This window comes from Nelumbo lutea, chromosome 8, assembly GCF_056320005.1.
Source record: "Nelumbo lutea isolate HS-2025 chromosome 8, American lotus-T2T, whole genome shotgun sequence".
NCBI lineage: Eukaryota > Viridiplantae > Streptophyta > Magnoliopsida > Proteales > Nelumbonaceae > Nelumbo > Nelumbo lutea.
Window position 1 is genome coordinate 32,656,535 of NC_142691.1, and position 15,939 is coordinate 32,672,473.

A 15,939-nucleotide genomic window follows, 5' to 3' on the forward strand; every position below is an offset into this window, starting at 1 on the left:
TAAATGTACCCTTAGCAAGCACTAGAAAACTAAATCAAAGTACAAATATACATAGGGATGCAAATGGATCGGATCATGTATTTTTTTCGGATTCGGATAACCTCTGTCAAATTCTCATATCAGATAATTCGGTCCGATTGAAAATCGGATCACCCCTATCCGATCCGATCCGACCTATATATATATATATATATATATATATATATATATATATATAAATATATATATATATATATATACATATATATAAACATATTTACTTATAAAAAACATGTATACACTAATATGTTTATATTACATTTTTTCTAAATTTTTTATAGAAAGAAATACTTTTATGCCTTTTTATTCTAATAATTTATTAAAATTTTCATAATTTAAATCATATCGGATCATATTCAGATATCCAACATCCTTAATGGATTTGGATTCGAACCACCCTTTGTGTGATCTGGTTGGATCTTTGGATTGCATCGGATCTTGAATATGTAATATCAGATTGGATTCGGATATACCTTGATCGAATCTGATCTGATTTGTTTGCATCCCTAAATATACATTCAGACAACATTTGCACTCTTCCCAAATGGAGTGTTAAGCTCAGTTTGGAAGGAGTACAAATATAAATATGTCAAGTGCAAATATGTGTATTTTATATTATTTTGCACGTTCTCTTTCCTAATTGAGCCTTAGGGATTATGGGATGTGGCTTCAAGAGGATGGCAATTTATAGGGCTAAACCACAAGGTTGATTGATTGAATGAATGTTGACGTTTCGAAGATTTTGAGTGGTTTGGAGCCAATAGGTTATAACTGCAATATTTTGGTTGAGTAAAAAACAGTGAGAAAAGCTGAAATAAAATTTACTAAGAAGTTGGAGGGCTAGACTTTGTTGAGGTTGATGCCATTGAACACACCCATGTGTTTTGATGATAATAAACACACCAAGATGCACTACATCAACCAAAGAAAGTGAGACATTAAGAGACAAACTTCATCAAGCATTGGATTGGAACATTCTTTGAAGAAAAGCCTCCAAGTGGTTCATATATTATGCTTCAAGAATCAAGTCTAAGTTATATGTGAACTCGAAATATGGAACTTAGTCATGGAACTTCCTCTTTCTTTAATCATGCCAAAAGTTCAATTGGTTTGGCTCAAAATCAGGTTGGCCTACCCTAGAGTAGTGTTGAAAAGTTAAGTCTACCAATATAGGAAAATAGACATCTTCTAGGAACCATGAAACATCTCTTGAAATCACCGTAGTCCAAAAGGAATCCCCTGGTAATAGTGCTAGCCCAAGAGACATCTCCTAATAAGCAAGACTCAAGAGACATTGCCTAAGGCACAAGTGGAAGGAAACATCTCCTTAGGGCAAGAGACATCCAATCGATCTAATAGTTTTTAAAATGTTTTAATTGCCTCCATAGGGTTGTCTAAAAGAGACAAAGGAGCATTTATCGACTCTATAGGGTTTTTCATAAAAGACGAAAGAGCATATATTTCGCTTATATGGCTAATACATTCGCATCGAGTCTTTAGGCGCAGAAGCACGATCAAGTTTAGGTAGAACCTGTGCAAATTTCTTTTAGTTAGTTAAGGCCCATAAGGCAGCTGACCCAATATGTCGAGGACTAACAATGTGGAGAAACAAGTGTATAGTTGTAACAAATCCTTAGTTGAACTTAGGAGTCTTGAAGAAGCAAATGCTAATTTGAAGCACAAAGCAGTAGTTGACTCAAATGATGAATTAAACACTCTTTAAGCCAATAAAGTAAGAAGATTTGCTACCATGACAATATTAGAAAGAAAAAGAACATATCATGCTTTCTATGTGTTTTATTTATTTAAGATTTGATCGTGACTAACCTTGGCATTACCAAGACCAAAGACCAATTGTTAAGTTTTAGGTGAATTCGCTTCCAGTAGGCTTTATTTGAGCTAAAATGTGACATACTAAGCATGAAAGCCTTAAGGAGTTTATTTCTCAACTCTAGGTGTCATCAACTAAAGTGAAAGTTCTATTAATGTTTCAATATGTATATATCCATGTATATCCAAAGTTTACAAATTTCTTGCATTAGCACACTTTGCAATACACATTTTGAACATTGAATGTATTGCGTGGCTATTTTAAAGCTTGACCTAAGTCGAGAGGATGCCCGAGATTTTTTAATTTGCAAGCACGTTATTAGGTTGCAAAATCCTATAGAGCATGAATTCAATAAATCAAACTTTTAAAAGCAATAATTGACGTCGTTACAATTAGTCGTCGTAAACGCTGCGTTTAATCCCAGCTCAGAATCTCTTCTAGTCTCAAATTGAATAAAAAGAAGACAAACAAGAAAATATAAAAAACGGGGATTTATTCATTTGAAACACTGGAGCTAATATCAATTACGACTAAGCATACCCATTTTTAACTTTAACTTGAATACTTGATATCTAATAAGAAATGTAAGAGTTAGTCTTTAGGACACAGAGGTCTTCCAGAACTGCAAGTCTACCCACTGTATATTAAAAAAAAAATAATGAATAAAAAGACATCCGATATTCTGATCCAAGCCAACCCATCCTGAGATCTAGTGCGATATTTCCAAACTTCCAATTGGAATTCTACGAAAGCTGGCTTCCTTTGCCCGGTAGGATAGCCTAAGATGAGGCAGAATTGTTGTATAAGCCGTAATGCCGTATGGCAATTTTCTCTAAACAATTTAGAACCTTTCTAGAATTTCGTCACCCCAAAGTTACAGAAATAAAGTACATTGCCAGTACATCAAAAAACCAAAGAGAGAAAATAAATAAATAAAACCTGAATACCTTGAAAAAAGAATTGTTTAATTCTGAAGCTCAGGACAGTAGCGTATCCTTCTTACTGACAGGAATTTTTACAGGGGGCAACTTGGGAAGTACCCAAACTGGTGAGCTATTAAGCCATAAGCCTTTACCGGTTTCCTTGTGTTTGAAGTCGGGAGCATTCTTATTGAGCTACAAATATGATCGTGCACATATTAAAAATTAAAGAAATAGTAGCACAATAATGCACGAGAAAGATGGTGCAAAAAACAGTTATTACACCAATGTTACCTTGACCAATCTGTTGTCCCACCAATTTTCTGGGTTCTCTACCAAATTCTTCCAGGATTCCGCTTCTGCAGTTGTGCAAAGTTCCAAAATGTTAGTAAAATAGTGTGTAGTGGAGAAAGAGTTACCATAACCAGGACACCGTGACTCATGATACGCATACAATTTTACCGTGTTTCTGGTTTTAGCCTCTATTTACAGTTCTCATCACAACACAGCTTACGATGAGTAAGTTTTATGAATCCATGTAGACAAGGAAGATATAAAGTGGCCCCATAATCTCGAAGCTTTGTTAGGAACTCACTGAAATATTCACAAATAATTCCAAAATTCATTCAGTTTTTTGAAAAATCCATCAATTCTGTGGCTTGATTCAGCAAAATTTTTGAAATATTCAAGAAAATGAATAATGTGAGAATTTCTGAAATATTCAGCTGGTAAAGTTCAGGGTAGAAATATGAGAGTTTTAGTTTTTATATATCTTTATATGTATATAATTTAGACAGCTTAAAGTTTACATATAAACATAAATTGGTAAAACATAGAACCTAGAAAAAAAAAGGCCAAACTATTTATACTCGATTTTTAAAATTGAAATCCAAACAGGAACATGTGTTTTACTTATTTTCTTTTAAATATTGAATTGTTTTACCGGATCTTTTATTCTTTAGGACAAATTAAGAACGAGCTTTACCCATGCTGGATTTTTGCCATATGGAAATTACTAACAATGTCTCCAACATTATAGCCACATGGAAGTTGACATATCAAACCCTTCAGTGGCTAAAGTTAGCCACTTTATCTTATACCTAGGGATGTAATCAAGTCAAGTTGAGCCGAGTATCAGCCTGCTTGAGCTCAAGATCAACTCAAAAACACAAAGCTTGAAACTCGACTTGAGCTCGATCGAGTTTCATGTATTTGGCTCAACTCAACACGAGTTGATACTTGCTAGCTACTCGAGCTCGACTCAACTCAACCTGATTATAAATAAATTAGTATTAAAATTTATAATAAATTAATATTATAAATACTATAAATAAAAATATATTGTGAAAATCAATTATAAATGTATTCTTTTATATTATAAATAAGTTAAATGTCAAAAATCTATGTTTATTTATACTAGTGGGGACTTGTGCGATGCACGGGATTTATCAAGGAAAAGTGAAACAACGGAAACTGATAATTATATTAATATTTTTAGTAATTTATTATAAAAATAATTTAATAATATAGATTAATTATATTAATAATTATTATAAAAATAATAAATTACTGCTAATTTCTCAATAAATAATTATTTTTTCATATTATCCACTAGTGTTTTATTTTATTTATTTTACTTTATTAATCATTAAATGTTATAATTAAATTAATATTTTATTATTTTATTAATACTTTTTATTATTATTTTATTAGTCTTTAATAATTAATATCTTAGTATTTATACTGAATATTTTATATTAATATTTTATTTATACTTAATATTATTTAATTATTAATATTTTTATTTATTTATTTATTTATTACTTAGTAGTAATATTATTATAACTAAAATTATTTTTCCTACCCCAAAATATATTGTATTAATATTTTATTTATACATTATTATTATATTTAATAATTAATATCTTTGTTTGCTATTATAATTTTGGTAATATTTTATTATAGTACTATTATTTTATTATTTTACTAATATTAGGGTTTTGTATCATAAGTTCTTTAGTCCTTAAGGGGGGGCCTAAAATACCCAAACGTCCTTACATCACCCCCTCTCTTTAATAATATAAATGCTCTCTCTCTCTCTCTTCCACTCATTAATACTTTCTCTTATTGTCTCTCTTTACTTCATTATGTTGTATCACTAACCCTCTCTCAAATGTCTATTTTAAATGTAATAATAACATGCATTAAAATAAGAGGCCTTGGAAAACCCAGAGGTCTCTCTCCCCCCTCTCTCTAATAGTGTGCAGTTTTATTAATCCAATCAAAATAGGCAGTGATTATTTTTTTATATTTTTAAAACAAAAGAAAATAGAAAAAATGCAAAAACTAGAGAAAATAGATAAACAGCTTCTCTCAAAGGAGAGACATGCTGACATGGACCGTCCAATTTTATATACGTACAAATATATTAAAAAAATAGTATTTTATTATGACCTCGATTACACGTGAACCACTCGAGCTGGTATTGTGAAGCTCGAACTCGGCTTGAGCAACTACCCATAAGTGATATGGGTAACTTCAACTCATGATAATTAAATGTTTTCAGTTAAAACTAGAGATCAGGTTTTCACTAGACTCTGGGTAAAGAACTAAGATGCCTATATATGAACAAACCAATATGAATTTGAGAAATATGGTACAACTCACCATTCCATAAAACTAGGACATGGAATAGGTATCAATGCAGCAACAAAGTGATCATATTTGGAAATTCTTAACTTTATATAGTATAGTTTTTGGATAGTAAAGTCATTATTTTTTTTCACTTTACATATTTGGTATTTATCTAGGCCCAGCCTAATTTCTAACATGTAAAATCATAGTCATTTTTTTTTCTAAAGTAGGGACGTAAAACTCCATGTCTCTTATAAAATAAAAAATAACCTTCTTAAACCGTGATCTCTTTTAAACCCACAACCTTACTATCATCAATGGTAGAGACATTCACCAACACGACTAATCTCTTTCAAACCCACAAACTTGAGGCACCCGTCTTCTCTTGGACCGAAAGACACTACGATGTTTGCTAAATTGACTTGATTCGCACTCTAAACTTGAAACTGACTTTAAGGAAAAGGCCAACTTCTTTAAGACTTGGAGAGAAGGGTGACCCAAACAACAAAGCCACTGGTGAGGTGTGAGAAGAACGAAGGGCTTTTTATGAACCACCATCACCATAATTCAAGAACTACCGATTCAAAGAACACAATAAATTTGATTGCCTATCTCAAGAACCAACCAACCAATCAAAGTATTGCAGCTTGCTAACTAGGCTAAGACCACTAAACAAACACCATGGAGGCAAAATTCAGGACTGCCACCACACATACAAGTTACTACAAAAAAACATCACTGCAAATTAAATAAGTACTTCACAGTACAGAGACTACTAGGAATTTCTACAGACACCACAGCTTCACAATAACTAACCACCAATGATCTAGTAGCAACACACCTTCACCGATTTACAGCTTCCTCTTCACAGCACAAGACTCTTCTAATTGATATATTGCAAAGATTTTACCATTTACAGCACAACACAAATATAAAGTATATGTATCAATTCATCCAAGCCTACCGACCCAAAGGTAGAAACAAAACTTGACTGCCGATCTCAAGAACTGCACTAAAGAACCCTTGCATCAACCCAGATTACATCACCAGGTTTAGAGCAAACAGCAGCACCGACAAATCATTAAAAAAAATTACCTGAAATATCCTCCAAAAATTTCCTTTTTAGAACTGTCAATTAGAGAGATTCACCACTCAACTCACTCCACGAAAACAAAATTGAGGCATAGTATCCTCTTTCCTTTAAACCGATTAGTCAAAACAAGTTTCTGATATCCTCTACTATGCGTATGGTGGAAGCTCAAATCTCTTTTATTATGTATAAGAATTACAGAATTACAACAATACCCCTATTTATGCAAAATAAGGAGACAACTCCAGCCACCTATATTTCTAATGCATCTTCATGGCAATCTAAAGGAACCTGTTTACATGAAACCATGACCCAGGTACTATATTGATCAATTATGTCCAAGGTTCAAAGTATCGACACAAATCAGCCCGTATCGACACATTCAATGGTGTGCCTGTGCTTCTTTTCTCATTTCATAAAATATCATTCTATATTTTTGCATATTTTACAATGTTTCCATCATGTTTATAATTTTTAAAATATTCCCATACAATATTCCTGACATTTCAGACATGTTTCCTATAATTGAGTGACTGATATTTCCACCAACATCGACATTTAAACATTGATTACAATAGGTTGTATATAGACTATTTTGTACTTTGCCCAGTAATAAGGGACATTTATATAATTGTATGTATCTTTATCCCATTTAATAAAACTAGCTCTTTGAGGGTGGGGGCCTTCATTCGATACACCCTCCAAAGTCTATAACCCAAGACTTGGAAGAAGATGCTAGACATGCTATACCTGACCTAGCGAGAGTGAAGGATGTTACTAAAAGAAGAGGAAGACAAGCAAATTTTCGCATACTTCTTACGGGTAACCAAAGTTGCCAAGGCGATGCCTAGGTGACAAGGCGCCCTTGGAGGCTCACCTCGCCTAATCGCCAAGCAACTTTGTATATCATGTTATAAAATAATTTTATACTCTTAATTTTCTGAGATTATAATTATACAATAGACATAATTAAACTAAAATATTCATTTTACTAAATTCTTTTATTATTTTCTTATTTGTTAGGGTTTAATCAACATAGACATTGCTAACTACTGTATTGTCTTCTTCTTCTTACACCTATTCTTTTCTTCTTTTCCTATAATAAAAATAGGGGTTCACTGCCTATATTTCTTGAATTTTCCTTCACACTCACAATCACACTGTACCACATCCACCAATACCTCTACTTCTAGTAGTACTTCCATCTCTACCACCTCCACAACGACCTCTAGGACCATGACCAACACCTCTAACTCCACTTCATCTACAACATGTCTCTTCCAGTCCCTCCAGCAAGTGCTAATGCGGATCTCTCAGATGGGGAACATTCTAAACTTGTGGATCGGTTTACTGCAAATAGGATGTGGATTTCACTCCTACCAAGATTTGAGCACAAACAGGCTCAAGTTTCGAACATTAACCAAACAAAAATCGTGCCAAATCGAAATGTTCTCTCTGCTCCTGCTGCATCTTCAGATTATTTGAAAGAGGTTGATATACATTTAAATTATTCCTTAAATTTTTGAGAGCTGAATAATATTCCTCCACACATTTCTCACCCTATTGAAGATGGAAATAATCGTGGTACAACTGAAAAGTTATCTTGGCCTAAATATGACTACTTTGCATGATCCAAGATTTCTTTAGTTGTATCTAGGACCACTAGACAAACGGTAATATGAGTCTCCATACTATTCCAAAGCCAAGTCATTATCAATGCATTCTCTTGCTCCCAGTCATCATAACCACCAGTCCCAATCTCAGCTCTGGATCTTTAACATATTTCAACTCCTTTGAGATGAGAACTGCCTCTACTGATTTTTCCCAAGGATCATAATTCAGACCATCAAGTTTGATTGTGGTCATCTGTACCATTATATGATCTGATTGTATCCCCACACCAGACTTGTTTTCATAGATAATCTAAGCCATGGAAACCAAACAATGCAAACATACAGACTACTAACACTTCAGATCACCTCAAATGTTATTACCTGCACTCAAACCCACTAAACACCAATACCCTATCACAAATCTTTTTCGATGCCATTCACAGCAATATATTCTACCCAGAAACTCCTTTAAACCAACAGAAGCTTAGACTATAGCTGACCTTATAGCTACATCAATTCCTACTCTACCACAAACCATATGAGTATATTAACACACCAAGAGAGAAATTAATTCCCAACAAAACTAACCTAGAAAACACATCAGCAGTCCATCTTCAAACTGCCAACAAGAGGACTACCCAAAACTCCATTCAACCACCACAAGCCAACTCAAATTGAGGCATAACAGTTTCCTTTTCTTTGTGCGATCACTCCAAAATAGTCAACAGATGATTCCTATTTCACGGAAGAAGTATCTCCTTTATGCAGGAAGAAAGAAAGGTCTGATATCTACCCAAGTGATTACTGGTGCTCTGATACCATGTAATCAACCCAGAACAGATCTCAAAAGGAAGAAATATACCCTGCCACCAATCTAAAAGGACTACATAATAAAACTGCTAATAACTTCTAACAAGCCTAAAGGCATTAATCTTTCTTGCTTTTTCTTAAATGTTAAAAGGAGGAAACAAGAACCCAAACTCTTTTGGTAATGTTGTTGATCCTAGATAAGGTTCAGAATTAGATATCACAGGGTTTGAGATTGTGTTGAAGGGAAGCCAGCAATGATGGCTAGTGGGATTTGTTGTGGAATTTTGTAATGGAAGAAGATGAACAAAATTGTTAGAATAAAGGCTACCAGAGAGAGAGAGAGAGAGAGAAAATCTGCTGGTTGTGGAAGTTGACAATGATCGGCTGTAGCTATGGACAAGGGGGGTAGAGTGTGGAGGCGGGAGAGAAAGGGCAAAGAAGAAAAAATGAAAATAAAACAAAATCAAAACAAAATTTTCAAACCACTCCCGTCAGTCTCCACTAAAAGGATTCACACATGGGAGTCACCCTTCATGAATAAAACTAGCATGGGCTCTTGTGATTAGCCCCACCCAAACTCAAGTAAATGGTTTATAAGGACCGCAAAGTTATTCTAGGGGAAAACTTAACCACAGAACATAGATTGGTGGTAGATGTGCACATTAGGAAATGGAAAAGAAATTAAAAAAAAAACAAACAAAAAACAAATTGATGTCCAAGAATTAGGTAGACAAATCCAAAAGCAACAAAACTAGCCTGGTTTAGAGACAAGTTGATAGCAAAAAAAAAAAACGAAATTTAGATGAAGAGACTAATGATATGTGACTTAAAATTGCCAACCATGTAAAGAAAGTAGAAAACGATGTTTTAGGAGAATTGAAAGGGAAATGGCAAAGTGCTAAAAGAAACTTGGTAGTGGAATGAAGAGGTTCAAATCAAAGTAAAACAAGCATATAATAAAGATTTTCAAAAGACAAACAATTTAGAAAATTTTAAAAAATATGAAACCACATAGAAGGGAGTTAAAAAAAAGTAAATGAAGCTAAATTTAAAACATATGATGAACTCTCATAAATTAGGAACTAAGGAGGGAGAACATGGAATTTATGAATGAGCAAAAATGGAAAAAAAAAACAAAATATAGAGATTTAGATTATGTTAAGTGCATCAAAGAGGAAGATTCAAAAAAGCTTGATAAAAAAATAATGTAACCAAGGAAAGATAGAAAAACTATTTTGACAAATATTAAATAAAGAACATGTAACGGGTGCTAATGGAGGAGAGGTTAGTAACAATAGTACTAAAAATAACATTGGATGTGATAGCATTATTATATTAGTGTGGATAAGAGCATTGTAAAGTAAGATAATGAAAAAAAAAAGATGTTTGATGAAATAGTGAAAGAGCATTATTGTGCCTATATTTAAAACAAAGGCAATATACAAAGTTGTATTGTGGGACTAAACTCATGAGCCACACTGTCAAACTTTAGGGGAGAATAATTAAGCAAAGGTTGAAACATGAAACAAGTATACCAAAGAACCAATTTGTGTTTATGCTAGTGATTGATAGAAAAGTTCAAGAAAAAGAAGAGAGATCTTTCTATGATGTTCATTGATCTAGAGAAAACATCTAATAGAGTCCCTAGAGAAATAATATGGTGAGTTTTGAAAAAGAAAGGATTTCCACACAAGTATGTGGACATAATTAAGGATGTGCAATTAGTGCTAGAATGCCTGTGGGAGAGGCATCAAAATTACACTAATAAATAATCATGGATGAATTAACTTGGCATATCGTGAGGAGGCCACACGGTGCTTGTTGTTTACTGATAACATTGTATTAAGGCCTCGTTTGTTTACCAGTGAATAAGAGGGGGGAAGTTGGTCAATGGGTATCTCTTCCCATTGACCAACTTTACAATGTTCTTTTTGCATTAAGTACTGGGCCCCACGGTAAAGAGAGATTTATTTACCCGGGTAAAACTTACCCATCTCCTAGGTGGGCAAGTAACTTTCCCACTTGGGGGAAAAGATTATAAAACATGATGGGGCAAGTTTCCCTTTTTAACATTAGCTTTTTATGGGCGAAAAGGTAATTATATTACTTACCTGGGAATCAGAAGAACATAGGTAAGTGTTACCTAGGAATGGGTAAATGCACTTACCCCAGTAAGTGAGAAATTTGTAAACAAATGGAGCCTAATTGATAGACGAATGAAGGACTATAGGGAATTATCCTTTGTAAGTTTTTTTAGTTAACTGCAACTTTTATGATTCTAAGGATTAATTAAAACAGTACAATAGAGCTAGCCCTCTTATAGTTAAGAGTACAAGTAGCCCTCTGTCAACCTATCTAAAGGTGGCCTTAACCTCTTTTGCTGTCTCCCAAATCTCCTTCATGTCTCCTTAATGGCATGTTCAACATTCTTGCTACCACCTCCCAAGCTCCTAGGAAGTAATCTTTATTAGTTTCATCAATACACTGTGATCAGCAAACAACAAGCACCATGGGACCTCCTCATTGCATATTCCTAATTTTTTTATAGTAATCAATCCAACTACTTAAGATGGATGAATGCAGCTTTTCCTCAGAAACCAGATGGAGAAACAACAGGAAAGTACAAGACAAATCTTTTTTGTTTGAACTTTGAAGAAACCAAGCTAAGAAGAATGTCAACTTTGAAGATCAAAGAAATGAAGAAGGCAATGGGGTTGATTGTTGGTGATGTAGTATTATAGCTTAAAAGATCTCTTGACATAGCAATTTATACTAGGAAGAAAATAGAATGGAAGGACATGGTAAGTGTAGGTGGGAGAAGAATAGAACCTTAAAAGTTAGGGAACCACCTATGGAAAGTTTCACTAAACTTTGACGAGAGAAGCTTTGGTAGCCCTAGGGATGGCAATTTCATGCAAATTTTTGAGTATCCGACCTGTCCCAACACTAATAGGACCCGTTTATCAAAACCCTATAGGGTTTGGGATGGGTTCGGGATTTTAGATTAAAACCCTATAGGGTTTGGGGCGGGTTTGGGTTTTGACTTTAGGGTATCCGATACCCGATACCCGGGATGCATAAATATGAACCCATTATATTATATACCCGGGATGCATAAATTTGATAGATTGTTTATTTCATTTAGTTATAAAATGCTAATTTTAAATATTATTTTTTTTATTTTTAGTTGGAATTGTTAATCATATATATGTATTGATTGTTTTGATGAACACAAAAGTTAATAAAATCTATTTTATTTCATTAAATAACGCAAAAGGCGAGATGGCTTAGTGGCTTAAAGTAGTGCTAAGAGATTTGGTGCTATCATTAATTGATCTGGGTTCAAGTCACATTATAAGCATTAAGAAACTTTTTTTAGTAGAAAACGTTTGATCAAGGGGTTTAATGGGTGGGAGGGGTCGGGAGGGGTTTAACGAGTTTGGGACGGGACAAGTTTGGGAAATTGAGAGGAAAAGTTAGGCAGGTTTGGAATTAGGGATTCATAGGCGGATTCGGGAATGGGTAGGGCAATTTGCACGGGTACCTTACCCATTGCCATAATGCCATTCCTAGGTAACCCATGCCCCTTGGAGTGTAATAGCTCTTTTCTCGGGTCCTGTTGGCCTAAGAGACCCCACAAGAGCGAAATTGCTTACTGTACATTATGGAGCTCAAAAAGCAAAAGAATTGAATTTGGAAAGGTTGGTTATTGAAGGGGACTCTCAAGTGGCAGTGAGTTGGCTAAAGAATGAAAAGAAGGCAGCTTGGATCTACAAAGAGGCTATTAAGAATATCAACTGGTTAATAAGGGGAACGAAAATATCAATTCAATGGGCTCCAAGGGATACAAATAGGTTGGCTGATTCTTAGCTAAGCAAGGGGTAAATAGAGGGCAGTTGCACTGGACTCAATTGTAATTTTTGTACTTTTAGGGTAAACCTACTACCCCCTCTTAGATCCTCATTGTACATATTTGTTTATATTAATGAAATGAATTCATGTTATCTATCAAAAATATCATCAACGTAATCAAAGGGAACATCCAATAATTCACCAAGCCTATTGTTGAAATGGCGCATGATCAGATTAAGATTAAACAAATCGAATTTGTTGTAGCACAACTCTAAAACCCACAAAAGGAATAGTTAGATTAATAATATCTATTTTAATATTATAATCTAAAAAATAAAGAATATAAAATATTCCATAGTACCGTGTTGCCTAGGTGCCCGCGTACATCACCTTGACAACTATGTCCATGACACAGACAAAGCGAAGCAAGTAACAGATATTGCCTACTAATAGACAAACAAATGCAGCACACAACTCCGCATCAAGTAAAATCACTTTATAGTGATACATAAATATGGTAGGGGCCCAAACATTGTTTTGAAAGTGAAGGACCATTTTGTACCCAGGGCGCAAGCCACAAGGTGAGGCACACCCCTTTATGAAGCAAGGTGCGAAAATGCAAAAAAAAAAAAAAAAAACAATCTAAAAAGTTCAAAAAAATGCCAAACAAATTTAAAAATGCAAAAAAAATAAAAAATGAAAAATATTAAAAATATTAAAGACATTATTAATTAAAAATATAAACTTAAATTTCAAAATAAATGCTTTAAAAAAACCTATCATCTCAAATTGAAATACATAAACATAACATGTAAAACATATTTAAAATGAAAAATTAAAAATAGAATCAAATATAACATATAAAACATATTCAAAAGGTGCACCAGGTGCACACCTGGGCTGAACACAAAAAACAGCTGCACAAAAAACAGAAAAAAATGCACAGATTTTCAAAAGGTGCATGCCTGGGATGAAGCGCAAGGTGCACCAGGCACACACCTAGGCACACCAGGCGTGTGCACCTTTTGAAAGTGCTGCACCTGGGACCTACACATAGTACATACCCTAAAATACGCCTCATCTGTGTGCCTAGGCGTGCCTCTAAAATCACTGCACCCAAATTTGCCAGCCTTAATCATTTCTCCAGAAAGTCATGAAAAATGTCATATGAAACCCTAAAAGCGTATTCTATCAGAATTTAGGGAGATCTCTAATGCCTAGCATTAATGATTGTAAAAGTGATCACTGATCAGGTCATCTGGGTACCATGATGATAACACTTAGAGTGCAGTCAATCAAACTGTTCCTGCTATTGTTCATGATTATAACCTGCGATAGTACTAAGTTGTGACCATTGCAGGAAGATGGCAATGAAAATTGAGATATAAAAGGAATTCGGAAAGTGAGAGAAAGATGCACAAGAACTTATTCTCAGTTATTAACTTAAGAGAAGAGTACATAATTACAATAACATCCCTACTACAGTACAAACTTACAGTTGCTACCAACATAAGCCAAATACCATTGACAACCAGAATAACAGCCAATTCCATTTGTTGTACTCCATCAGAGCTTGTTTATGCAGAACAAAGGTACTTGGGGTTAAATATAATAACAATCTTAAGGCATTGAAGCCAGTGATAATCCTAATTGGATAGCACTCAAAAACCGTATCTCAACATCAAATGCATTTTCTTTGTAATCACTTGGTTTTCAAGATTACAAAGCAAGACAAGAATACATAGCCATACGTTGACAGTGTAAATACATGCATATACTTATGTTTTCCCCATTATACAGCTCCTAAATGTACATGGGTTCTCTTAGTTTATCAGGACTTAATAAACGCCTTAACCTTTTTAAAAAATAAAAAAGATTAAACAGTGAGGAACATATAACAGCAATCATGAATCAAGTGACAGGAGAGGGAGAAACATTTCCAGAGTACATTGTGAGAGATTCTATGCATTCAATAGCTTCTGGAAATTTCATGCAAGTCAACTTATTAATCTGGCCAACGTGGAAAAGCCAATCACGCTCACCTTTGTTATCACCCCCTTGCTTTGTCTTATGAATTTTGCTATCAAATTCCAGTCCCTCAAGTTTTGACAAGATCCATTTTGGTGCACTGCCAAGCCACAGTGCCAGGCCACTATCCTTGTGCTTGAAATCAGGATACCTGGGATTTATCTACATAATACAATAATATAAATAAAAATTTTCAGACAATCAAATATAGAAGACTTGTGTGCTGAGAGAGATGATCACCGATCCATCAAGCTTGTATTTCCGGTAGTCTCTCCACTTATTTGGATTGTCAACAAGGTCTCTCCAACAACTCTCTCCAGTTTCCACATCTTTCGTCTTAAGATCTGTGACTGAAAAGACTTTATTGCCTGAGCTCATTGATACCAAGAATGTATATCGCAAATTGGTTCAAAATTTTATTTGATTAATATTGGAGCAAAATAAGATAACTAAATGACATTAGTTACCACTTTTCTGCCACTTCTGCGTAATTTTATGATCAAATGTTAGATGATTGAGCCTAAGATGAATTGACTCTGGAGTAGACTCATCAATCCATAGTAATTGGCCATTCTCTTTGTGTTCAAATGCTGCACCAGTTGGATTGTTCTGGCAAGATGTACAGAAGAATAAAAAGAAAAAAATTACAAACCAATAAACATGATTATGACAACCCAGAACAGATTAAAAGTGATGAAATATCACAAATCCAAAAACCTTATTCAATCTGATGTCCCACCACTCATGAGGCTTTGCAAGAAGATCATCCCAATACTGTTTAACAGAAATATCATCCTTTGTCCCTGCTACAGTGCAAGACATCCAGTTTTAAATCAAAATACAGTACAATAGTGATAAGTTTGTTTCCATTTGGAAGCAAAAGAAATGTTCAACTGTACAAGATTGATAATACATTATCTATATCTAAAGAGCCATTAGCAGCTTATCATGGAGCTGCACAAAAGCCTGAGTCAGCTCACAAATACAAAGTCTGCATATTCAAAGAAAAAGACAAAATACTTCTTGTCCATGGTAAAACCAGACACAAGAATGACAGAAGGAATCCAACATAGTTGTTCAGAACACTTTTTATTAACACAATAAAAATTTATGTTAGTTATT

The 15,939-nt window shown here is 34.1% G+C and overlaps 1 protein-coding gene across 3 annotated transcripts in view; it reads right to left on the bottom strand.

Moving 5' to 3' along the window:
* Positions 1 to 2,413: 2,413 nt before the first annotated feature.
* PTAC9 (plastid transcriptionally active 9) overlaps positions 2,414 to 15,939 on the bottom strand; it is a 43,954-nt gene continuing 30,428 nt past the window's right edge. The window contains exons 4-10 of one of the 3 annotated variants that reach the window (XM_088959088.1): positions 15,535 to 15,623; positions 15,285 to 15,426; positions 15,058 to 15,167; positions 14,832 to 14,979; positions 3,085 to 3,149; positions 2,818 to 2,985; positions 2,414 to 2,649 (exon numbers count right to left, since the gene is read on the bottom strand). In XM_088959088.1, coding sequence (XP_088815214.1) covers positions 2,848 to 2,985; positions 3,085 to 3,149; positions 14,832 to 14,979; positions 15,058 to 15,167; positions 15,285 to 15,426; positions 15,535 to 15,623 — 692 coding nt within the window. In that variant the 3' untranslated portion in view covers positions 2,414 to 2,649; positions 2,818 to 2,847. Of the gene's footprint in view, positions 2,986 to 3,084; positions 3,150 to 14,831; positions 14,980 to 15,057; positions 15,168 to 15,284; positions 15,427 to 15,534; positions 15,624 to 15,939 lie in introns of all 3 variants that reach the window. The other 2 variants (XM_088959089.1, XM_088959087.1) reach the window with 2 other exon arrangements.